At 47.0% G+C, this 26,149-nt stretch overlaps 1 protein-coding gene across 1 annotated transcript in view; it reads left to right on the forward strand.

Annotated features, from left to right (window-relative positions):
* Positions 1-15,159: 15,159 nt before the first annotated feature.
* Positions 15,160-26,149, forward strand: part of LOC144762946 (fucolectin-like) — a 135,742-nt gene continuing 124,752 nt past the window's right edge. Inside the window, exon 1 of the mRNA XM_078648245.1 lies at positions 15,160-15,214. Within this exon, the coding sequence (XP_078504371.1) occupies positions 15,160-15,214 (55 nt within the window). The remainder of the gene's footprint in view (positions 15,215-26,149) is intronic.

Raw genomic sequence — 26,149 nt, forward strand, 5'->3', positions numbered from 1 at the left:
ATTACTCAATTATATACTGGCTTGCCACTATCATATACTACTGTATACTGCAAAGTATACCGGCCCAAACTATAACTAAGGCCTAGCTGTGTTACTGGATTGTGGTACCCTTGCATCACTCATAGTGTTGCATGGGCAATGCAATACTTTATTCAGATCTATAAAGGAGTGCAAGGCCACCATGCATGGTCCTGCGTTGATTGGTAATTTTGGAGAAACGTGAGGCAGCACAATTTACTGTCTTGCATGACTCTGCACGCCGGACCCTACATAGCTGCTCAGTCTCACATACATCCGTAAGCCACCCTGCTGTGGCCACTTTACTATACGTCCCTCCACTGTATGAAACTCCACTCTACGCCACTCTATTCTACACTATTACACTGTACACAACACCAATGTACGCCACTCCAATCTACGTTACTCCACTGTATGCAACTCTACCGGATGCTACACCACTATACGCTATTTCACTCTATGCCATTCTGCTGTACAATGTTCCACTCTCCTTTATTCCAATGTATGCTAATGCACTCTATAACCCTTCATTCTATGCTTTTACACTGTATGCCGCCCCACTGTACGCTACTCCATTCTACACCAGTCCAGTGTATGGCCCTCCACTCTATGGCACTTCATTCTACGCAATTCGTTTGGACCCCACTCCAATATATGCCACTCCACTGTATACTATTACACTCTACCCCACATGAGTGTGCGCCGCTCCAGTCTACATCACTCCATTATACGCCACTCCACTATAAGCTACTCTACTATACTTTATTACACTCTACAACACTCCACTGTACACCCCTTGGCTCTGAACCACTTCACTCTACACTATTAGACTTTTGACAACTCCACTCTACTCTATTACAGTGTTTGCAACTCCTCTCTACGCCTTCTTCAGGTTACGCCACTCCAATGGCCTCCACTCCTCTATAGACTACTCCAATATATATGGTATTCCACTGTATGACACTCAACTCTATGCTATTCCAATCTATGCCACTGCATTCTATCCCACTCCCATCTATGCTATTCTTTTCAGCGCAACTCCACCATATGCTATTACACTCTACCCCATTTTAGTGTACGCCACTCCAGGCTACAGACTTCACTGTACACCACTGTACTGTACGCTACTCCACTATATGCTATTCTAGTCTATGCCACTTTACTGTACAACACTCCACTCTACACTATTCCACTGAATGCCACTCCATTTTATGCTACTCCAGTGTACACCACTCCACCCTTAGTCACTTCATTCTATGTTAGTCAATTAATTGGCACTCCAGACTACTTTATATGCTATTTCACTCTTACTGACTCCACTGGCACTCAGTCTACACCACTCCACTTTATGCCACTTCACTCTATGGTATTCTACTCTATGCTGTTTCACACTATCCCACTCCACTGTACTCCACTTCATGCTATTCTACTGCACTCCACTCCATTCTATGGTATTACACTGTACATAACTTCAATCTTTGCCCCTCTACTCTATGGTATACCACCCTACCATACTCCACTGTACAGCATGTGAGAAGTTGGCTTGGCATATGCTGTCCACTATGCTATTGGGCACCTTTCACCAGTCCAAATGACCCTTATTGATGGTAGGTTAAAGACAACCTTAATAGAAAGCTATCCGAGTGGTAGCTGTGGAGAGCGGCCTTCAGGCTAAGTCTTGAAGGAATGTAAAGCAGCTTCTTTTACCAGTCTATAATCTCATGAATGACCAAATGAAAGGAGAACCACACCAGGTATATACATAAAATATATATATTTCTTCTAAACACATCCCTCTAGTCTCTTTATGAGACTAGAGGCAAAAGTACATTCAGGAAACTTAATGAGCACACAGTAAATTAGCACAATATACGTTGAGCCCTAGGGGCGTACCAAACCATATATTAATAAAGTGGTATAATAACCGCAACTTACATAGATACAAGGACTAGAGCCTTTAGAATCGCTCGGGCCACCAGGAACCACCCAAGGTAGTTACACAGGGGACCCAAGGGGGACGCGTGCAGTGTCTAAACACAGCCACGCATCACCATTAACTTCTGTGGGGAAAGTCGCGGTTGGGAATTCAAAGGTTAAAGACACTTAGAAGAAGACTTGGAGCAAACCCCTTTAGGATTAGGAGGTTCTAGTGTCAACACCCACGGGAACACTGGAGTACTTGAGTTACCTTACCCAGGGAAGCCGGGTGCATAGGTGTCTTTTCGTGTCGGGCTTCATCGTCGTTTTCAATGGTGATCTGCTGCAAAGTGCTGCTGCGTCCAAGTCGAAAGTGTCTGGATGGATCCATGCCTGGATCAAGGAAGATAAGAACCTGAAAGCAGATGGGAAAGAGTCTGGGTCACTAGCCAGTGACCAGGGAGACGTTTAGCGGATGCCCACCGATGTCGGGTGATTTCAGGTGAAGAAGGTGAAGCTTGACTCTTCAGCCACAAGGACCAGGAGGTGTCGATGAAAATCAGGTGCTGGATTCAAGCTGTGCTACAAAGGATGTCGAGTGCTGCGGTGTCGGTTTCCGGATTGGACTCAACAAGCCTCGGCAACAGCAACCCACGCAGAAAGCAGAGATTGGCTTTGGTGCAGACCAGCAAAGTGTGAGGGACTCACCACTGGGTGGGGAGTCGGGGCACGTCTAGAGCTACCTGGGAAGCCCAAAGGAAAGTACAGTTACCTTCGTGGGGACCCACCAGTTGATGGACCAGGGATTGCAAAGAGGCCTCGAGCAGAAATGCTAGAAGCGGGCTCACGGCACTCTCGTGGAGTGTAGGCTCACAAACTTTGGTGCAGATTGTGCTCAGGGCTTGTTCCATAAGTACCCCAATGCACAACTTCGGGAAAGCTCAGGAAGTTGATGCACTTGCAAATGAGCACAGTGCCCAGGAATTCCGGTTCCAAGTCACTCCTGAGAGCTGCAGGTCTCAGCTTTGCTGGGATCTTGTGTCGGCCTCTAAGAATTCCGGAAGTCTTTGTCCTGAGTCGCAAATACTTCGGCGTCTGATGGGAGCTTTGGAAATGCAGACCAGCAAGATGCTTCTTTGGTGCCTGTTTGAACAGGAGAGTCACTCCTTAACCCAAAGGAAGATTCTTCAGTCCTCTAGTCGATATAGTGTGTTGAAGTTCCAGGATTCAGCTTCAGAGTTTCGTCCAGGTATAATGTAAAGTACTAAGTACTAAGTACTGGGGTCCCTTACTTATACTAAGAAAAGGGGTTAGACATAGTCTGGGGACCCACCTATGGGCGGGTCAGGAAAGAGGGGTGATTACACCCATTTCCTTTGTCCAGTTTCGTGCCAGAGCAGGGGCTGAATGCCCCTGCAACCGGTTTGAACTGGGGTATGCACAGGGACACCAAGTGCGCCCCCAGCACTGTTTGAAAAGCATTCTCTGAATGCACCCACCCAGCCCCAATACACTAAAGCCTGTCTGGGAGGTGGTTACACCTCCCTGTGACAGGAAACCCATTATCCAGGCCTCCCCTGCCGGAGTTTCGTCCAGCAGCGGGAGGTCAGACCTGTGTCTGTGACATCCATTTTGTGATGCCAGGGCTCGTTTAAACTATTACCTGGCAGACCAGTGTGTACATGTCTTCTCCCTCTAGAAGGGTGGAATTCTACCCCGCCACCAGGACTGACGGGGGGGAGGGGGTAGGATTCCAAAGTGTTTGACACCAAACACACCATGTTTCCATGCAGCCATTACAAAGTTAGTATTTAGTGCGAGGTTATATTGCACTTAAGAGTATATGGTCTGGCTGCATCACAGAACAGATTCAGAGAATAGATTCTGAAAGCTGCGGAGGGGTCCTGCTCATGCATGCGCACCCTCTCACACAACACCAGGCACTCTGCCTTCAGGATTGATAGGGCCTGCCATAGGATTGACTGATAGGTATATGTCAGTGATTAAAGGTAGATATAGGTAAACTATATCTTAGTAAGGGGTGCATGCACCACCTTACCTAGGCTGCAGTAGCAGTCCTATGGTGCCATTTTGGAAGGCTTCCCAGTGGTGGCATAATACATGCTGCAATCCCTCGTAGGCCTCTGGGGTACCTATGCCTTTGGTATCTAAGGTACCATATACCAGGGACTCACAAGTGTACTCCAGTAACCAATATGGAGTGTTCCTAAAGTACATGAAATCATTTTAGAGAGGAAGCAGCTAGGCTGGGGTCCTGGATAGCACTGCCCCAGCCAGACTAAAGTCGAAAAACAGTGAAACACCAGCAAAAAGTGGGGGTAACCATAGTAAGCAGATCCTACTCTCCTACACAGCACTCCACTGTGTGCTATTACACTGCACCCTACCCCACAATCCACCACTCCAGTCTAAGCCACTTCACTGTGTGCTATTACATTTTACACCACTCCACTGTACGGCATTCCAGTATACGCTGCTCCACTCTATGCTTTTCAACTTTATGCCACTCCACTATATGCTATTCCACTCTACGCCACTCCAGTGTACTCTCCTCCACTCTATATAACCCAACTCTGCAAAACTCTACTACTCTCCATGCCACTCTACTAGACTCTACTCCACTCTATCCCTGTACATTCGACTGTCCAAATTTTCACTTGAGTCTATGTCCGTACACTCTATTGTACAACACTCTACCCTACAACAGTTTCAAACACTGTACAACACAGCACTCCACTCTACTCTATAAGACACTACTCCAAATTTTAACAGCTTCCTCGATTCTACCCTATTCTACTTCAATGTATGCCACATCATTCAATGCTAATCCACTATACCCTACTCCACTCTACACCACTCCACTGTACACCACTCCACTCTATGCTATTCCACTCTATGCCACCCCACTTTTTTACACTATTCCACTGTACTATTTGAGGACTGTATGCTGCTCTACTTTATGGTAATCCACTCTATGCCACTACAGTGTACGCCACTCCACTGTGTGCCACTCTATTGTATGACACTCTCCTCCACTCTCTTCAACTCCACTCTATAAAAGTCCACCACACTTCAGGGCACTCTATGACATTCTACTTCACTATATCCCCGTACACTCCACTGTCCAACTCTATACTCCACTCTAGGCCCATACACTTCGATGTATAAAACTTTGTTCCACTATACAACACTTTTTTAAGGGACACAGCACTCCACTATACAGTTTACTACCTACGCTATACCAGTACACCCCACTTTATGCCACTCTACTCTATGACACACTAAAACACTTTATTGTACTTTACTCCATACCACGTTACACAACTCACTTGACTCTCTTCCACTGTATGATACTTTACTTTACTCTATGGTACTATATAACAACTCACTTGACGCAGCTCCACTGTTACACACACTACCTTAATCTACGCAACTCCACTTTAAAACACTACTACACTATATGCCCTTCTCTGACACCTTACTCCTATCTATACCCCTTCACTTTACTGAACAACACTGTACTATATTGCATGCCACTGTACAACACTCCACTCTACTCCATGATACTCTAGTCCACTATACAACACTGTACGCAACTTTTTATATGCCACTGCACCCCACTTTACTCTATTCTGACAGAGCATGCTACTCTATTGCACTAGTCCACTGTACCCGACTCCACTCTATGCCACTCAATGCCATTGTACTCTATAACACTGTATGCTAATCCACAGTACCACAGTCTACAACACTCTACTGTACACAGCTTCACTCTACAAACATTAACTAGTCCATATGCCATTCTACTCTACTGTAGTGTACATTATTTCCCAATACTGTACGACATTCCACTACACTCTGCTGTACAACACAGTACTCCAATGTATGACACTTCCTTTTAGGACTTCTCCTGAGGTTTTTGTTCCATTGGCTTTATCTGAGCTTTGGGCATTTCTTCTCACAACTGATGCTGTATGATTTATTGCTATAAACAGGGATAATATTTATATGTTTTTAACTATATATACTGTTTTGAATTGTGTACTTTTATGGTCCAAATGAGCTGTTATAAAGTTGATTTAAGCGACACTTTACTCAACTGTATGTTATGCCACTCCACTCTACTGACCTCCACGCCACTATAGTTTGCGACATGCCACTCCACTCTATGACACTTTATTCAACTCTACACTACTCCACTCCAGTGTACTCTACTCTACTCCAATATTCTCCACTCTACTGCATTTTGTCCCACTCTAATCCACTGTACTATACTTCGCTCTAATCCAATCCACTGTGCAACACCCTACTCCATTGTATGCTACTCTACTCTACTCTACTAAACTGTACTACACTCTATGCTACTATTCCATTCTTTGTCCATCCACTCTACGCCACTGTACTACACTGTATGACACTCATCAACATGCCACTCAACTTCTCTCTGCGATACGCCACTCCATTATATGGCATGGCACTTCACTCTAGGACGCTCTCCTCCACTGTACTCTACGGCACTCCACTTGACAATACTCCATTCTATGACACTTCACTTCACCCTACTCCACTCCATGACAGTCTACGCCACCCTACTCTACTGTTCGACATGCCATTCCCTTGTATACCTCATTGCTCTAGTCCACTAAGGAATACACCATGTCACTACACTATATATCATATTGCAACACTGTACAATACTCTACTACTCTCATAACATATACATCATTAGCCAGAGTGTTAGAGAACCATTATGGCCAAAATGAGGCTCAGTATGCATGTAAAGGAACATGACAAAAGTCTCACCTCTTTAAAGAAGATTACATCACAATTCATTAATGGTCCACAACCCAGCTGCCTGGCTTGAAGCTTGTCTTTGGCTATGCTGTAAAAATGCTATATAAATGCATACATAGATACATATGTTCCACGGATGGCTTTGACCTAACTTATACATATGATACAGCTGTCTTGCAGGCTGTGGCGTTTCTAATGTACAGTTAGATTAACCTCTCTGTATCAAGCATGGCAGCCTTTGAAAGACCCTTCTGTATCAGCAAAACATCTTTCTGTGAATAAACCTGGATATTGCTTAATATTTTATTGGCATTGTGTAGGTTTTTATATGTTGGGTTCCTGAACCCCAGACATCTAGCTGCGACACAAGTATATGAGAGGAATAATGAATGTGGCAATAGTTGAGGTGGCCTTTGTTACACCAATCATATGAAAATACTTTTCCACACAACAATTTAGGAAATGAACCCATACCTGTACTGGTTAGTAGGCATGAGAAATGGGATTATTGGTTGACTGTGGTGTGAACCCCAGTTAGGCAACACCAACAATCCCTTGCAGGGTGAACCACAAAAGGTCACTAAATTAACCTGTGCATAACCCTTGGTAACTTAGCACAAAAAGCAGTCAGGCTTAACTTAAAGGCAAGGTGTAAAATGAATATGCAGCAGACAAACCATAATAAAGTGAAAGCAAAACAAAAGAAAAATCCTAAACTAATTTATAGACATAGAGTGGATTTCAATAAATTACTTGCCACAAAAAATGACTATTAGAAATGACAAAAATCCAATCAATAGAAATGCAGTTATGAATTTTTAAAGTTTTTAGTAAAAAGTAGTGCCTAAAAGATCAAGGCGCCAACCGCAGACATATAGTTGCACAAGACCAGGTCAAAGTCGGAAAATATGGCTGACCGCAATGGAGCGTGGTTCAGAAAAGAGGTGGATTGGGCTCTGTCAGTGCTTACCTTCAGAATTAAGTAATTTCTGAGAAACACTTTCTGAGAAGGTACAGTTCAGCGTGCAGGAGGAAGGGTTGTCATCGGATAGCTTTGGGTTGAAGCCGCGGTGAAGATTTCTACGTTCGCACCTAGTCTCTAAAATGGAGGCTGAAAATCTTCAGTGGGACGAGGCAGAGAACTGTAGCCATAGACAGTTCCACAAGGCCAGATACCCCTTTGACGAAGGACAGCTAAAAAGGATTTGCTGTTGCGCAGAAGAACAAAGTGGGAGAAGTCATTAAGTCAATCTGACCAGCAATGCACCTCAAGCAGATAGGAAAAACAGGTTTGTCCCAGTCTCCTCATGGTTCTCAGAGCAGTTTGTAGCCACATTGTTAAGTACCTACTTTTAGACTTTGCTAACTGGTAACTTTCAGCACCCCTTCCAAGGGCCCAGGACCTGAGGCTCAGATCAGGAGACCAGCAGACTAGCCCTTTGGAGTGCATTGTTGGTGCTGGGTTCAAATTGTCCTTCTTCCCCAGGCAAGAGGGAAGCAGGACAGAAAGGCAGCAATTCAGCAAGGCAGTAGCAGGTAAGCAGTACAGCAAAGTTGCAGTCCTTTCAGCAGCACTGCAGTCCTTCTTCCAGGTAGAGCATCCACAGGTCCAGAAGTATGCCCGAAGAGCTGGGATTCAAGGTCACCTTTTAATACTCTGGTACCCTCCTTTGAGAAGGTGGGAGAAGAATTTAGACGGTGTGCTTTGAAGGGCATGGAATTCCCAGACTTCCCTACCCTGACTGCAAGCTGGCTGCAGTGGGTATTGTCTATTGGGTGTAATATTCTACTTTTGAGAAAGTACTTCAGCTTTAATGCATGAGGTTCTTGTCATCACCAGGCAAAGACTAATTGGTGATACAAAAAACAATTTGAAAAGAAGACTTACCACACTAAAAGCCACACATCCCACATGATAAACAAATGTCTACTTGAAGTATGATGTAAACCTGAATTTAAATGCCATATACGTCTTTTATCAGGTGTTATTTTAAAATATAATCATTTTTGTGCAACAAAAGAATATAAACATACAAAAGAGAAAATGTTATTTTGAAAATAGGATTGAAAATGTATTATAGAGTGTATACATGCTAATTTAGATGATTCTTTAAGATCCTCTACTGTTTATAATAATGCTTTATATTGATCACATGGGTAACCATCTGCCTAAACTGTCCACCCTTGTCTTTATTGTGACTGGATTAAAAAATCTTGATTCATTAATGACAGACCCTTGTCCTATAGTTGCTGCAAATGCACAAGCCAGCCATTGAGAACTCATTTGCTCGAAACCAATCCATTTGGAGGAAATATTTTGTAGGTATGCAAGAAGAAGTTTGATTGGTTTGGACATGCAGGGAAAGGTCCGATTGTTCATTGGTTGTTGGGCCTCAAAGACGGAGCAATGTATTGTGATTGGCTTGGGGAAAGTTTACCAATTATTCATTGCATATGATGTGCTGATGCTTGGGCCTTTCACAGCATTTACCTGCTGCTCGTGTTCCCTCAGCTCGTGTGCCCTCACAGAGGAAAATCCAAGTTCCATGCCCTTGCCATCTGCACCATCTTCTGTGGTTTGCAGCAGCTAAAGTATAAAGAACAGTTCATGAAAATATTTTGCAACTTTTCATCTAGAAATGATATCACCCATGCAATCCAAGGTGAAACTAGACCACAGTTGACCAGCATGAGACCTGCAGTAACAACTGTGTTATGGCACCATTCAGCTGACTTTAGTGAGGTCTACAGTACTGATGTAAAGTACTGCAGTCTATCTGTGATGTCAGAGGGACCTCTATTAACAAATGGAGGCACTGTACACAGTTTGGCCACTTCTGAGGGACCTCTAGCAATGTGCTGGAATACTGAATCCCTCTCCAGACTTCATAAAGCGTTTTAAGAATACTCTGAAGTACTACACCACTCTGCTGCCTTTAGAGGGACCTCCTGTGATGACAGAAGGTATAACACAATTATGCTGCCTTTAGGTGGAGCTTTAGTAACAACCTTCTGCTTACTTCCAATGGACATTTAGCTATGGCCTGTAATAATTAATCTCTGCTCAGTCATTCATTTCATTTCAAAATCTTTATTTGGTTATTCAAGCAGAAACAACCATAAAAGCACAGTTGATAAAATTACACAATAAAACAAAAGTAATCTAAAAACACATATTAAAAGTAACAATCACAGTAGGGCGAATAAATTAATAAGAGCAGTACTAAGCAATCAACCCTCCATGCTGTTTGTAAATTTTAAGGCAGATTTTAAAAAGCCAATCACAAATAAAGTACTTTCGGGGTTTAGTATTTGCAAATAACAAAGTGCAGGTCTGACCTGGGAAAAGTTCATTTTTTTAAGGAGGGACTTGAGATAAAACCTCTGAGGTAGATCATAAAAAGGACAAATAAATAAAAAGTGCACCAAATCCTGCGGAGACTCATTGTCGCAGCCGCAGGCTGGTAGCACTTGTCCTCGGTGGCAACCCTTTGGGACAGCTAACATTAGGTGGAAAAAGTCCAGTCGGAACCTGGTTAACAGATGGCAATCAGAGCCCGACGTTGGCCAGGATAAATAAGGCTCCATATGCGGAGTACTTTTCAAGATAACATATTTCCGAACACTACGTTTATTTAATTCTTCGCGAAGCAAGTATTGAGAGAGGGAAAAAGTTTTCCTCACATACTCTACGTCAGCAGCCCTGATAGAATCTGGTTTTAAAAAGAGTTCTTGACGCCCCATACTAAAAAAACAATCTTTCAAATACTTTAACCACGGAATTTTAAGCATATTATCCCAGGATAAAGCTTCTCTCAAGAGTAGGTGATTTAAAGGCAGGTCTTTATTTAGCCTGCATTTTAACCAAAAAATTAGTGGTCGTAATGCAATAGTGTCACTTAGAAAGGGGATACCTGATTCTTCGTGCACTATTAAGTTGGAAGTTCCCCTCGGGACCCCCAACAGCTGTTTCAAGAAGTTGTTTTCTGCCACCACAAGGTCATTAATTGCCACATACTCCCAGAGTTCACTTCCGTAACAGCCTATCGCCACACTCCTTGCCTGATAGATCTTTAACAGGGCAGCAATAGGGCGTTTGCCCATTTTCCTGGCAAAATTAAAGATAGCCGCGTTTGCCCGGGTTATCTCCCCCTTTTCCTCTGGACTGAGGGGCCCCAATTCATCTGGTCATCAAAAAGGACGCCCAAATATGAAAAGGTTTTTGTTTTCGGGATCGTCTCCTCATTAATTATTCCCTTTCTTAAAAACTGGCACTATCGTAGAGGTCCCCCACGACCTTGGGCAGCCATGTTCTGCAGCTGCGTTAAGCACGGCAGTAAGGACAGGTGCCCAAAGAGGTACCCTTGATTTAAAAAGGTCTGGGGGCACTTTATTACTTGACAACCCCGTAATGCCCTTCTCAACCTCACTCATGGTAAAACGTGGTGGGTTTACTCCTTGTACTTCTCTCGTGGATTCAGACTGTGGAATGTTACTATTAAAAATAATACTAAAATGGGATACCCACTCATATTCAGTTATGTCAGCACCAACTGAGGTATCACCTGATGACTCAAATAAATGTTTGTTAATAATACCCCAGAATTTCTCGCTATTACCAAGAATTCTGGGGTCTATCAGATCTTGACAAACATCGTCTTTTACTTCTGACTTACGTTTAGCCAGAGCCTTGATATATAAGTTGCGTAATGCCCTGATCTGTAACAGGTCCCTAGGACTAATCTTCAGAGCCGCCTTTAAATCACGACATGCCCTGGAGCAAGAGTGATCAAACCATTTGGGATCACTACGAACAGAGCCCAAGGATGGTACAGTTAACATTTCACCTACTTTAGAAGCGATAGCATCAAAAGCTTGAAGAACATCTGAGGGGAGGATGCTGGGGACACACACAGTGATAACATGGTAGCACACAAATTATTAATCTTGTCATATAATTGGTCAGAGTTTACCTTAGCCCACTTTAGGCGTCGCCTTCCATCCGTGCATTTAAGAGTGCCACCGTCTTGTATTTTTCCCAGTAGTTTTAAAAGGTTGCCACCCAGTAGAATACAAACTGGGTTCTGATCACTGTGTTGGTTCTCCTGAATTTCAAAGCCTAATAAGGATGTATAGAGGCCACTAGAGAGAAGAATATGATCAATATAAGATCCCCCATGTAGCCTTTATATGTAGGTACCGGTTGAAAACTACGATAATCCGCCAGGGACATGGCAGGAATTAGATCAAATTCATTTGTGAGCTGGTTCAACAGATCACCCCGGCAAGTATGCTCAAAATGTAGGCCCCTCATCCTATGACAGCCCAATGATCCAATGTCAGTGTTCTTTGGGTTCCCGCAGGGGTGTACTTGAAATCCCCTATGATGAGGATTCGATGGGAAAGGCTCTCACAGTGGGACCTAACAAAGTTACCCAGATCAACAAGTCTACAATCCCCTTTTGGGTTTACAGCATTATAAAAGTTAATTAGGGATAGAGTTTCCTTCCCTCTTTTAACCGTTAATACTTGGATGTCAGTGTTGCAAGTAGGAAATGTTTTGGCGGTGCAGGACAGTGCTAAATCAATGTACACAGCCAATCCCCATTTAGCTCTGCCACTTCGTGACGGCTCTGCTGGTACAAAAAAACTTTTATAACCTTCTATAAATATGTCACTCCCTACCAGCCAAGTCTCTTGCAGACATATCACCGAAAAGGATCTTATAAAAGCTATCCATGTCGGATCCTTGACTTTTCCGACTAACCCAGCAATATTCCAGGAAATTACATTATGATCCAGAACCTTGGATTCTACTGGGGGTGGAACTTGAGCTCCCAGTATGCTTCCAGAACAAGGGACGTTATTAACTACATTACTAACCCTTGCGACTGAGGCGGGGGCACATGGTGTTCGAACATTTCCAACCTCAGTCGCTCCTTCAGGAGGTACTACACTCCCATTGTCCGAGACTCCGGGGGAGATATCCCCAGGGTAAAAGAGTCAATCAACCATCTCTAGTCCACTATACCTGTTTTGTGTATGTATTTGACTGAAACTACGTGGGTGCACATGCCAATCACCAGCCCCCCTACCTCTACCCCGATGCCTTGCTAAAGACCAATCCCCTTCCCTGAAGTTTAAGAGCACACAATCGCCTTGTATATTTTTGGGCATATGCCCAACCCAGGGCACCCTGCGTATCATCCTAATTTCGCAAGTGACATTATGAGGGAGTGGTCTATTGCTATTCAACCAGTACGTTGCCTTTTTTTTTAGGGACATATATGTTTCCTTATTGGGGTTACTCATCTCAGGTACCCCTGTTAAGACAACAGTGTACGGACTCGATTCTGGAGGTAAGTCAACTATCAACTTCCTAAATGAGATAGAATCAGGTACACACCGGGGGGTTTCAATAGACTTGACAGTAGATTTGGCAGCATCCCCAACAAATGTTGTAACAGCGGTAATAACGTGGGAGCTGAAGACTTAACTATATGCCCCCTTGAGGAAGATGGTGCTTGGGATGAAGGCATAGGCGGCACCCCCCCTCTTTACAGCCTTCTGTTGACCAGTACCCGAGGGCAACTCTGTTAGCCTGGTATTGGCCGCAATGTTCAATGTCACATCCTCCATCTTGGCTAGGCGTAGTTCGATTTGTAGAAGCCTGTCTTCAAGGGATTTAAAAGAAGACTTTAATAAAAAGCCAAGTTTATCGAGATCAAAGTCCTCCAATACCATAGCTGTACCAGCAGGTTTAGAAGCACCCGGAATCGGTACAGGCGGCAATGTTGGCCCAGATGACCCTGATTGGTTCACAGACACATCACCCAAATCCGATGATAATAAGCTGCTGTTACTGGCTTGTTTGGCGACTTTTGGTCTCCTTCCTCCACCGGGTTCATTAGCCCCCCGCTTCCTCTTCGGTATTGCACCCTGTAACTTCCCTCGTGTCTGTCTAGTGTTTGGTCTTTCGGGAGAGTTATAATTAGACACTATACTTGCTTGTACAGACGTGGATATTTGAAGCTGGTCAGCTATTGAGATGATATCCTGAACCGGCATAGTAGGATGGTTATGAACTGTTACAGGTGCTTCTATTATATTCATTCGTGAAGATGGCTCTGGGGTACGGGCATTAGCAAAATGTCCCATAGATGATCTCTTCGCAAGGGCAAGGTCTTGTGAAACCCTTCGCTCCATGAGAACAATCCCTTGATCTATCACTGAATTTGCCCGAGTGATGAAGTTATCAAGTGTCCCTGTTAGGGACCCACTCTGATTCCCGCCCTTACTTCTATTACAAGCGCGTACAGACATCTTGCAAGACTGTCAAGCGACCCAGCTGGTACTTACAGTTCAGTTTGATGACATGGATATACGGGTGACCCAAGTAAGAGGGGTGGCCCGATCCGGTCCCCAACGGCCTCGAACGGGCTAAAATGGGCCCGCCCTTGGCCCGGGCTTTACCTGGCGCGCGTACGCGCAGCGTGAGTGATGCTGTGTTAAGTAGGCGCCGGTCAGCCCGTGAGTGCTTCCAGGTGTGGGCTTGGTCAGCGTGCCCCATGGGAGATGTAGTCTCTCTCCTCCTCTGCTCCTCTGCACCTCGGGTCAGGACAGCAAAAACAACGATGCTCAGTCAATAGCCTAAAGAAGGAAAAAGATAATAAAATCACTTGGAGAAGGAATGAGGAGGCGTGTAGTATCATCAGCATTAATACTATGGGATATATTCACAAGAATGTGTGATAACTACTGCAAGAGTAGCCCAACGCAACTTTTAATATCGCAGCCTATCGTGGGAAAATAACCGTGTGACAACGTGGAATTCATAACAAGGTGGTAGCATGCGATAGACACCGGATAACGCGGTAAATATCCACATGAAAATCAACACCATGCTGCATAAATGCGAAACGCAAATGCAAAAAAAAATACAATGAGGCCAACCGCGGTACAAAAAGTTGCAAAAACCAGCCCCAGGCCTGCAAATCCCAAGCGTCTGGCGGGACAATGCACTATAAAAAACAGAGAAAAAATACACCAAAACAATCCAATGCAACATGGATGCACCCTGAACACGCGCAGTGGCCCACTCGAACCTCATAACCTCCACAGACTACCAGCAAGGAATCAACGGGGTCGTTGAAGGCCAAGGAGATGAGGAAGAGGAAGACAGGGTGCAGACCGCAGGAAAACAAAACCAGCATCACGGAGATGACAGAACACTTCCAGCAACTGACCCACTAGCAGACTACCTGGATTGCAGTTGGAGTGCCAAGGAGGCCAATCCAGGAGGCCAATAGGTGCCGCCATGACGTGACTACCTAAACCAGACACCAACCCGCTGCCAACAGGAAGGCAGCAACGGTGACAGGAGGTGGCAGTCCAGCGTTACCCGAGGAGATGGAGGAATCCCAGCCCACAGTCAGCAGTGTGGAGACGGTGCAAGGAGTAGAGAGTATGGACACAGCTTGAGAGGACCTGACACTACATCAACAGGGAGTGCAATGAACAGGGACAGGGGGACGGGTGGAGTGGGCAAAATGGCATACATGCACAACGAGGTGTAGCACACTACACACCCACAATCACCCAGGTCCATGGCCCAGGTCCCCTTGGCACACTGCAGCACACACACATAGCACAAACAGTACACCCGCATTGACGACAACGAGGAAATTGAAATTGAAATTGAAATTGAAAAGGAACTTGCTAGAGCGCACTGCGGCCAAGCGGCTTCCTGGCGCTGGAGAGTCGGAATCTACAGTGCTATCGGAGGGCTAAGCTGGGAAGGCCTGGAGAAAAAGAAAAGTTTTTAAAGCTTTGCGGAAAGAGGAATAGTTGGGAACAGACCGAATGGATAATGGGAGACTGTTCCAAAACTGGGGGGCCAAAACCGAGAAACGGGTGCCACCGGTCCGAGATTTACGAAACCGGGGAACTTGGAGAAGGAGAAGGGATGAGGAGCGAAGGGTACGAGTCGGAGTGTAAGGAGTGACTAGAGAAGCAATAAAGAGAGGAGCGGAGTGAGTGTAGGCCAGAAAGGCTAAGCAGGCTAGTTTGAAGAGAGAGCGGAGGTGCACCGGGAGCCAGTGAAGGGACTTGAGGACGGGCGTGATGTGAGAGAATTTGGGGAGATGGAAAATTAGACGGGCGGCTTGATTCTGAATAGCCTGTAGCCATCGTGATTCGAAGGCCGGGATGCCAACATAGAGACAATTCCCATAATCAAGGCGGGAAGTGATGAGGGCCATAATGATCGATTTAAGGGCAGAGGTAGAAAAGAAGCGGGAAATTTTTCGGATAAGACGAAGGGACAAGAAACAGGATGAAATAACGGAGCTGACTTGGGCGTGAATTGAAAGGTCATTGCTAACCTTAATGCCCAAGGTACGAACAGAAGGAACAGGTGAGGGGGAGGGGCCAAAGGAAGGGGGCCAGTAAGAAGGGGACCAAGGATTAGTGGGACCACCAGTGAGGACAAGCTCCGTCTTGTCCGGATTCAACTTGAGATGGTTGGTGATCATCCAATCCGAGATGAAAATTAGGGTGGAACTAAGGAAAGAGGGAGAATCAGGGATGGACAAATCAAAGATGAGCTGAAGGTCATCAGCGTAGTTATACACGGAGACCCCCAGCTCCTGAAGAGAAAGAATAAGAGGATAGATATAGAGATTGAAAAGAAGAGGGGAGAGAGAGGAACCTTGAGGGACTCCACACACAAGGGGGCGGGGAGGAGCGGAGAACCCTGCAAGATGGACTGCCTGGGTTCTGCCCTGGAGGAAAGATGCTATCCAGGAAAGTGCAGCACCTCTAATGCCGGCTGCGCGGACACGGTCGAGAAGAATGACATGGTCAACCGCGTCGAACGCAGCCGACAGGTCGAGGAGCACCAACGCCTGGGGTAGGCCGAGATCCGCCTTGCCCTTGAGCTCGTCCAAAACCGCAGTGACAACAGTCTCTGTGGAATGGCCAGGGCGGAAGCCTGCTTGGTGGGAAGCTAAGAGGCAGTGTTCCTCAATGTGGGAGGAGAGACAAGAGGTCACATGTCTTTCCAAGATCTTGCCCAGGTAGGGAAGAAGGGAAATGGGTCTAAAATTAGGGGGTGAAGAGGGATCCAAACCAGGTTTTTTTATGATAGGGAAGACTATTGCGGTTTTAAAGGAAGAGGGGACAGATCCAAGGGCTAGGGAGGAGTTAAGCAAAGTGAGAGGGGGTGCAGGGCAGGAGGTGAAGAGGGTTTGAAGAATTCGTGCCGGGGCGCAGTCAGCTAGGGGAGCCAGACTTGACCCTGGCAAGTAAGAGAAGAAATTGATCATGGGTGATAGGAAGAAAATGATCCAGTAGGACAGGAGGCGGAGGGGGACAAAATGTGACTTGAATTTGGGAGACTGTGGGAATATTGTTTTTGATGGCAGTGATCTTATCGATAAAGTAATTATTAAGGGTGCGGCAAAAAGACTGAGACGGAACGGAGCTGATATTTGTGCGGTCAGAGGTGGCAAGCTGCTTGACCAGGGAGAAGATCTCACGGGGCTTATTAGTAGAGAGAGCTATCTTCTCTGAAAAGTAAGCTGTTTTGGCTGACACAACAGCTTTCTTATAGTTGTTCAGTAAGAGTCTGTACCTGGAGCGGAGCTTGGGACAGTAATTGCGTCTCCAGTGGCGCTCCGAGCGCCTGAGACTGAGCTTGAGATCTTTAAGTTCGCTCGTGAACCATCTGTTGGCATCGTGAGGCCGAACAGATTTGACTTTCTTTAGGGGGGCGGCGGTGTCACAAGAGGAAGAAAGCCAAGAGCTGATGGCATTAGCTTGGGTTTCAAGAGGGAGATCCGTCAGATCAGGGGCTGTGGAGGCCAGGGAAGAAGAGAGAAGGACAAGGTCCGTCTTGCTCCAGCAGCGGACTGACGCATTCTTAGTGAAAGGGATTTTTACAGAGGAGGCAGAAAAAATATTAAAAGAAATCATAAAATGATCCGACCAGATGCAGGGAAGGATAGAGGGAGGAGAAATTTGGTGGCGCAGTGACCAGATTTGGTCTAGAATGTGACCTTTGTCATGGGTCGGAACGGTGATGTGAGGGAAAAAGTTCAGTGACTGAAGAGTGGCAGAGAAGTCCTTGGAAGCAGAACATTCTCTGGGGTCGTCGGGCCAATAATTAAAATCCCCACAGGATTACAGAAGAGTTGTTTACCGCCAAGGTGGCAAGAAGGTCCTGTAGTAAGGGAACAAACTGAGGCATGGACTGGAGAGGCCGATAAACAAGCACAAGAGTGAGAGGATCATTGAGATTGGTGGAACGAGCAACCAAAAAGTCCACGTGAGGAATGGGAGGGTGGTCAAGAAGCTGAAATCTAAGCGTTGAGCGAATGATCATTGCCACTCCGCCACCAGCTTTGCCCGCCGGACGATCCATACGGAGAGCATAGTGAGTGTCTGGGAGGATAGCTAGGAGGTCAGGGAGTGAATCTGTTGTGAACCACGTTTCGGTAAGAAAGAGATAATCAAGGGAGTCTGAGGAAAGAAGATTGGAAAGTTCGATTTGGTGCTTGACTGCTGACCGAGTATTAAGCAGAAGAGCGGAGGCTGCGGATAGAAGTGGTGGCGAAGGGATTGTGGTCGGTAGGGGAAGGGGTGGGGAAGTGGAGGGGGGGGAGAAAGAAGGTGGACAAGGGCAGTGAGCCGCGAGGACACCAAGTGAATCCAGACGAAGAGTGAGTGAGGGAGAGAGAAGGCTGGGGGTCTTAAGTGCAGATAGTTGGGCAGAGGAGTAGGTCAAGATTTGAGCAGGGTCTGTGGCCCCTGGTCCCGACCGGTCGCGGACGGGCGCAGACGGGCTTGCCTTAGGCGCGCCTTCGGTGCGCAAACGGCGCGCCCGCTGCGCCCGTCCGCTGCGCGAACGGGGAAAACACATGGTTTATAGGACCGTTGAGGGCGTGGCCAAGGAGTGTGGGCGTGGCTGGGGGAGCGGCGAGCAAGGGATCCTGGGGCCGCTACAGCAAGAGTCTCGGCTGCGCGGGAAGTTGACAAGCAGGGAGGAACAACGCGCATAGCCGACACTGCAGAACAGAGGACACAAATGACTCCGCATATGCACAGAAATATGCCTACTACATCTGACGGAGCCGGAAGCTGTGAAATGTAAATGTACGCGAACAACCTCACATCCGTCATGTAGACCAAATGTACACTGTCCCACAGAAGAATCTAGCAGCCCCAAACAGTCACAATGTACATTGCCACACAGTCTGCATGCAAACCTGCACAATGCACCAACATACATGTCAACACAAAGTCAATACGCACCTCCCCTTCACATCGCAGAGGGGCACACAAACCCTTCAGCAGAGCACAGAATACAACACATCAGTGATGCCAGAGAGGACCACTACACCATTGACACCCATGTCCTACAACAGCACATGGATATCCCATGCAACCCCCCACCAGGACCTGGACAGCCGAGCTACTCAGAGGAGGACACAGAGCCTGCAACAGACCACACAGCAGGAAGCACCCACAAGCACAGCTGGCTCATGACACTTTACCCACCCATACATCCCACCCCAATGCCATGTGTCTGCACGCCAAATGGAGGTGGCCCAACAGGTGTGTGTGTCGGGGATGAACCCATGGAATGCAAACCAGGACACATACGTAGGTGTCTATCACCCTTCTGGGGCCACCAATCCACTAAGAAGACCCAGACTGCCAAAGAGACACATGCAGATGCACATTCACAGTACAGAACCACGGGCTGGGAGCTCAAATAGCATTCGCACACCCATGTTGGCTCTGCGTATGACGGCCCTGGCCACTCCCCTTATGAATTGAGTGGGTGATGACAAAGCTACATGTCCAAGCTCCAACCCACTGCCTGCGGTGACACGTCATCATCTGATGTACACAGCACAATGTAATGTTGTAGGGCCCAGGGCCCTCATGCATACAATACCACAAGGACACATGCAGATATCATGTTGAACTGGCTATGGGCACATGCGCCCGGCCCCTTTATTGGCAGCGCCACATGTACAGTGACGCCTGTGCTGGATGTGTGTGGCGTGAGTGTAATCCATTCAGCACAGAATGTCTGGTGCTGGCAACCACTTGAACATTAGACACCAGTGCAACGGAAATAGAAAACACGTGCATAAAAGAGTCAAATGCTGAGCAACATGAAGGGAGTCGGAGAAAGTCCAGAGGACAGTCAACATGCAAACAGAAGTGTCAGTGAGTTGCAGGGCACTGGGGATGGGACACTAGATATTTGCGTGCTCATGTGAAGAAAAAGTCTCGATTGTGTCCCTTCGATAGATACCTGATGCAGATGCAGTGGGGTGTGTCATACCTGCATCATCTTCCCCATCAACGTCTCAGGGCCCCCACACTGTTTGAGGTGAAATAGCTGTGCAACCTCTCCATAGCTCAAAACTCAATTAGCAACGAACAATGGCCTGCGGTGCACTGACTCACTGGCACCTGGAGAGCTGAGCATGGTATCAGGCCTATCATGGCATCCACGACAGGTCTGAGCAACTCCGTTAGTCCGTCAAGCCCAGCTTTTCGACTTTGGCATATGATGGTCAGAGGTGGTCCTTGCGGTGGTGGCGTGTGCCTCCTGCGGTGATGGGACGCCCGGGCTGGCCAGGACTTGATTTGGTGCGTGAGCCCTGGTGGGACGCATTTGGGCCTGGAGGCTGAGTTCAGCGCAGGGCCACAGAGAAATAGCGTTGATGATCCCAAGGCCAACTCTTCAGAGCCAATATCTCCAAAGAGGGTGTCCCGGACCAGACTAGCACAGAGTCAGTGGCCCTGGATGCACTGCGGCAGGCACAGGCACCCAGCCACGGGACGGTGACTTGCGGTGCAGTCAGATGGGTCATGTGACATGAGCGGGTCACCATAAATGTCAATGGTGTATGTTGCGGATGGTTTCATGGGACAGTGGAAGGGGTCCTCCTGGGCATGACGCCAAAAGTTTTGATTTTATACGGCAGCAGCAAATTGTGGGGTGGCAAGCACAAGCCTCGTTTTCACAACCAATTTGGTATCAGCTACATCAGGATGAAAACTACCCCCTAGTCCATCGACTCAGACGCCACCAATTTGCGACCAAAGAGTGTCCATGATTGTCATCGAACAGACTTAGTGGCACCAGTCCTGAGAGCGGATGCAGTCTGCGATGATGCCGGTATGCTGATATGAACTCCACCCTCGCAAATGAAGACTCTGTGACCTACTAGGCAGTGGTCAGCACGGCCCATTGACTGAGTGTTGCCGGCATAGGTTGGTGGCCCCACTGGCCTGCGTAGTTCAGGTTCAGTAGCACCACGTGTCTCCTCACCTCCGTGACTGTCACCCAGCTTTCGTCCGGACTGAGCCGCATCATCATCTTACTCCTCTCTGTGCGACCACTGGTGTGGACCCTGCCATTCGTGATTCACGACTAGGTGCTGGATGTGAGAACTACTGGTTGGCAGGGTAGTCCTGGTCCCTCATACACATGTTGCCGGCGGACATTGAAGAGAGTTAGAGGCACCAAGTGTCAACCATTCAACCAATCAATCAATCACTGATCGGGAGGCTCTGGTGCTGTGGCTGCTGGCACATGCTTGGAGCTTGCACAGGCACTTGGTGGGCCCTCCTTGACACACCCCGGTGTCGGCTGGTGATTAGTGTGGCCTGGCTGCGCAGGGTCGGGCCTGACGGGTTTGTGGTCCTGCGGGCCGGGGTACGGCATGCGCTCAGGATCGCAGGCAACTCCACTTACGAGGATGGCTTTTGCCATGTGGCAGGGTGGGAGGCACCGCCCTGGCAGAGACGTTGGGCTTTCCGGAAGAGGACCACGCCCAGGGCTATGTGCTTTTTATTCACTCCCCTACGCTGGCCTGGCGTACGCCAGACCATCTCACTCTGCTCATGCTTACGAGGGGGACGTAACAGGCAACATTTCCACAAGCACCCCCACTGGTTGGGGTTACATGGTTGCGTCCACTGTCCACTACACTCCATACACCAGAGGTGTATGCTGCCATGGATATAGGTGTGTTTTGCATACTGCGGTCTGTCCAGCACATCTCCGCCACTCTTGGCATTGGGTTCTTTGCCAATCATGGTTCTACTGCATCCTTCACACATGCCTGGTTGCCAACTCCCCCACATTCGGCTATTGTGTGGCTGAGGTGCCATGTCGTTGATTGGTCATGTACATGGCTTGCCCACGTTACCATTGTAAGTTGTCCTCTCATGTCTGGTGGGTGGGCATGTTGTTGTGCATGTTGTTTGGGATTTAGTGACGTGTGCATTGCTTGAGTTGTGTATTGCATGGTTGTGGAGTTGCGATGCGTGGGGTGTTAATTTGGAATTTGCCAAGGGGCTGTGCATTCTCCTTGGTGCCATCCTGGGGGAGCTGATTGATGATGGACTGTAGGAGGATGAAGGACTCATGCACACTGGCTGTGTATTTGGAGGCAACATTGGTGAAGGTTCCACGGTGTTCTGATGTTGCCTGCACATTGATATGTGACGTGTGCTTCCTGTTGCGCTGATTGTGTACTGTGTATCCAGGGAGCACAGGTGGGACATGTGTGCAGTGGATTGCCCCCAACACCTGCAAGCATCCGGGTATGGTGTATGGTCCTTGCTTGGTCTCCAGCGGTTCATACGCATTGTGTTGTACGCATGGGCACTGGGGTGCCAGGTTGATGGTGATGTCCAGAACAGGTGTGGGTGACTTGGATGTGGCTGGCTGTGGGACTCCTTCGACACTGGTGGGTGTTCATTGGGGTGTGCGAGGGTCTAACAGGAGCAGCTTGGTGTGGGGTGGGATGTTGGTTGTCTGCCATGTTGGTGCCGCTAGCCTGTTAGGCGATGATGGCCAGGATGCGTGGGATAGTTGTACCTTTCAGCCTGTAGTGGACAGTGACATTGTCAGATGTTGGGCCTGTGAGGCAGGTGCGTTTTCTTGGGGGTGCTGTCCTTGTCTGCGCTGCCTCTGCGGTTGTCCGGGGTGGCGGGGGGGGGGTGTTGTGGCCCTCGTGGGTGTCCAGGCTGCATGATGAGTGGCTCCATGGCATCTGTCGTTCTTCAGTTGTGGCGGTGGGCTGGTCTCCCTTTTGTGGTGCTGACTGCCGTCCGGCTTTACTCCCAAATCAGAGCAGGTCTTGAATTCCTACTGCTAACGCGTCTTATTGCGTGTTTTGTGTTCTTATCCCTGATCTGGCTGGTTGTTGAGAATGTTCAGGAGTGGTGTTGTTGCTGCTTTTGGCACGGGAACGGCCACTCTGCATCTCATTAGCGATAGTTGCGGGGGTCCTCTATGGCGATGTTTTTTGAGACTGCTATCGCGGGTAAACTGGTGCTGTAGGCTGTTAGCACCAGCTTGTGAATGGGGAGGTACATTTATCACGACTTTGGCTGCGATAAATTGCCGGTAATTCGGTGATAGCTCCTTGTGAATATGCCCCTATGTTGTTTACATGTGAAATTGGCTTAATCATAATATTAGTGTGGCATTTTTTGTTGATACGCTTGCATATGGAATGTGGTTCATGGAACAAATATGGTTCTGTAGAGAGGATTAGTAGATGATGGTGAAATGATCGTCATAAGCTAATGATTACTTCATGATGGTGCAAGCCTGAGTATGGACTACGATTATTGTTTGATGGGCCAGAAGTGACCATGAGAAACCAAACAAAGAATTAATTAAAGGTATTTTTTATAACTCTTGACGTTAGCATATGCCAGTGCGATCACAATGTAGGCATAAATTAATAGAAGATATGATATAAGTGATAACATAAAAAATGCCTGTATTATTTATCACCAAACAGCACATAATCACTTAGCACCTGGAAAATAAGTCATACTAATGTTTAATCACGAGTGTTGTACAATTACTTAAGAACTATACACTCAGAATAGTTTGCCACCATTACTGGAGGTAATTTAAAATTAACTACTATTGGTTATTTCCTCGAACTCGAGCCTTCAGAAAACCCCTGACTTCCAGACCAAAAGGAAGGGGTGAAACACGTGTTGACTACATCAGTCTTAAAAGCTGACAAACTCTATATAACGATCGTACTGAAGGATACCAGAATTATATTGGAAACATAAGTCTATCAGACCAGGATATATCACTAAAGAAGTATTTGGAAATATATTGTGTGTATCTGAAAACAAAATATACACTCTGGATAACTGAGGTAATTGGCAATGGACCTTTAAATATTTGTTTACCAAAGTTTTGCTGTTTTTGTTTCATATTTTTCAACTTTTGCATTACATGCTACTCTATACTCACCGCTTTGTGCCCCATCCTCCCTGGTGTGAGCGGCTCCACAGTCCGTGGAGATTAACGCGCTCCCAGGTTGAGGTTTGACATCATCAGACTGTGCGTGGAGCCTACCGGGGGACTGCGAGGTCCAGCAGCCTCAGCTGCACACAGCTGCTGCCTCTTCCCCCGGCGGCCACGCCCCCAACCTCTCCCTTCTTAGCTGGTCTCAGATCTACCGCGACGCGGGACGCGCGCGGGACGCAGCTCGGGGCGAAGACCGGGCAAAGAGCGGGCCGTTTAAGGCCGTTCAAGGACGGCAAAGGACGGCCCTGGCCCAGTACCCCTGTTTCTTTGCCCTTGAGAATTATAACACCTAAGATGTCGACAACACGCAGCAGAACTCGAAGTTGTGCGAAAAAAGCTACGGCTGTAGCTCAGGTGACTGGACCTATTGATCTTTTTATTTCACGAGTCCATGAGACCATTGATCAAAGTATTGTTCTATTGGAAAAAAGAGTCTCTATGGACCTTGCAAACGCTAGGCGCTCATCTTTGGGCCCTTTGGCAAAGGCTAAATCACCTGTTCCGCAGACTATGAATAATTGCTCCTTACCTATAAGCATGCCTATTAGTAATGTTACGACTGTACCTAATACTGTCGATCTATCGGTTGCTCCATCAGACTCAGACCCGTCCTCCGAAGACCTGGAGGTCACACCAGACCTAGAAACTTGTCAGTCACCTGACAAAGCGGGGCTGAGTCTGAGCGGGTTTAGCGATACGGAAACAGTTCCCGTACCCATTGTTCCCCGGGGAAGGGCTCCTAACCCTCCTAAGGTTACATCGAAGGGCAAAAATAAAGTAAAAGCACCAGTCAGGAACCATAATTTAATTTCTCCTACCCCACAAACGACACCAGGCATCCCATGCTGGGTACAAAACATGGTAACAGATTTAAAACTGGACCTTGAAGCCACTTTAGCAGCACAAATTAAGCCTTTAATTTCTAAAGTGGACAGGCTTACTTCGTTAATACATTCTAAATGGCCACATAAAAAGCAGGGACAAGGGCATGTTCAGCTACTAGGTTCCACAGATTTAGCACCTGAATGTTTAACGAGCACTCAGCCTCCAAAAGATGAATTAAATAAGGGTCAAGTTACTGCAGCCCCTGGGAACCCAGTTATATCCCTTGAATCGCAAGCAGGGAACAACCTTGCCCAACTAACAACTGCACTGGTTTCTAAGGAGAAGGCTCCGGTTCAGGTGAATCAACACCCTGTTACTGATAACATTAATATCCCTTCTATTCAAGCTAAAGATGTTGCAGGAAAACCCAATCCTAAATCTGCATCCCTCCCTATAAGTAATCCGGAAGGGTCCAAGCAAAAGCAGGCGCGCTTTAGGTCCATAAATCTACCACCAGAGGTTTCCCCTTTTGTCGTTGTGTTGACAGCTGTTCCTCCATTGAAGGAGGGAGTAAGAGAAACGTTTATTGAGCTTAGAAACAAATGTGCTCAATGGCTCCATCTACACAAACCCCTTCCTAATAACATGAACGGCGAAATTCTTACCGTGCGTAGGGGGGACTGGGTGGGCAGAAGCAAGAAAACAATAGTAGGGGACGTAATTACAGTTAACTTTAGGGATGTAGGGGCAGCAAGCTACATATGTAATGCACCCAATAGTGGTCCTGCGACCCAAATCAATCCACTTCCTTTGTCCTATTTTTTATCAAAGCCAGCACGACCCAACACTCCATGTTCTACTTTTCAAAGTAATAGAGGACCTGGGTATTTTCCACAGCAAGCTGCCAAACCTTGGCTGCAACCTCCTCATCCACCTCCCTATCCACCTCCTTATTTTCCACCTTATGTTAATTTACAACAGCAATTACCAAACGCCATACCTTTTCCTATGCACCAAGTTAAAGCTTCCTGGCAACATCCATTTCATTTTCCGCCACCTTTACCCCAGCCTGTTTATCAATGGCAGCAACCTTTCCTGCCATCACAATTAGATAAACAACCGTGGCAACAACCATGGCAGGACCCGTCCCACTCCCAAGATCCTATGTCCTCTCAATTCGCCCATCCAAATAGATATGCT

The sequence above is a fragment of the Lissotriton helveticus genome, chromosome 6, assembly GCF_964261635.1.
Source record: "Lissotriton helveticus chromosome 6, aLisHel1.1, whole genome shotgun sequence".
Lineage (NCBI taxonomy): Eukaryota > Metazoa > Chordata > Amphibia > Caudata > Salamandridae > Lissotriton > Lissotriton helveticus.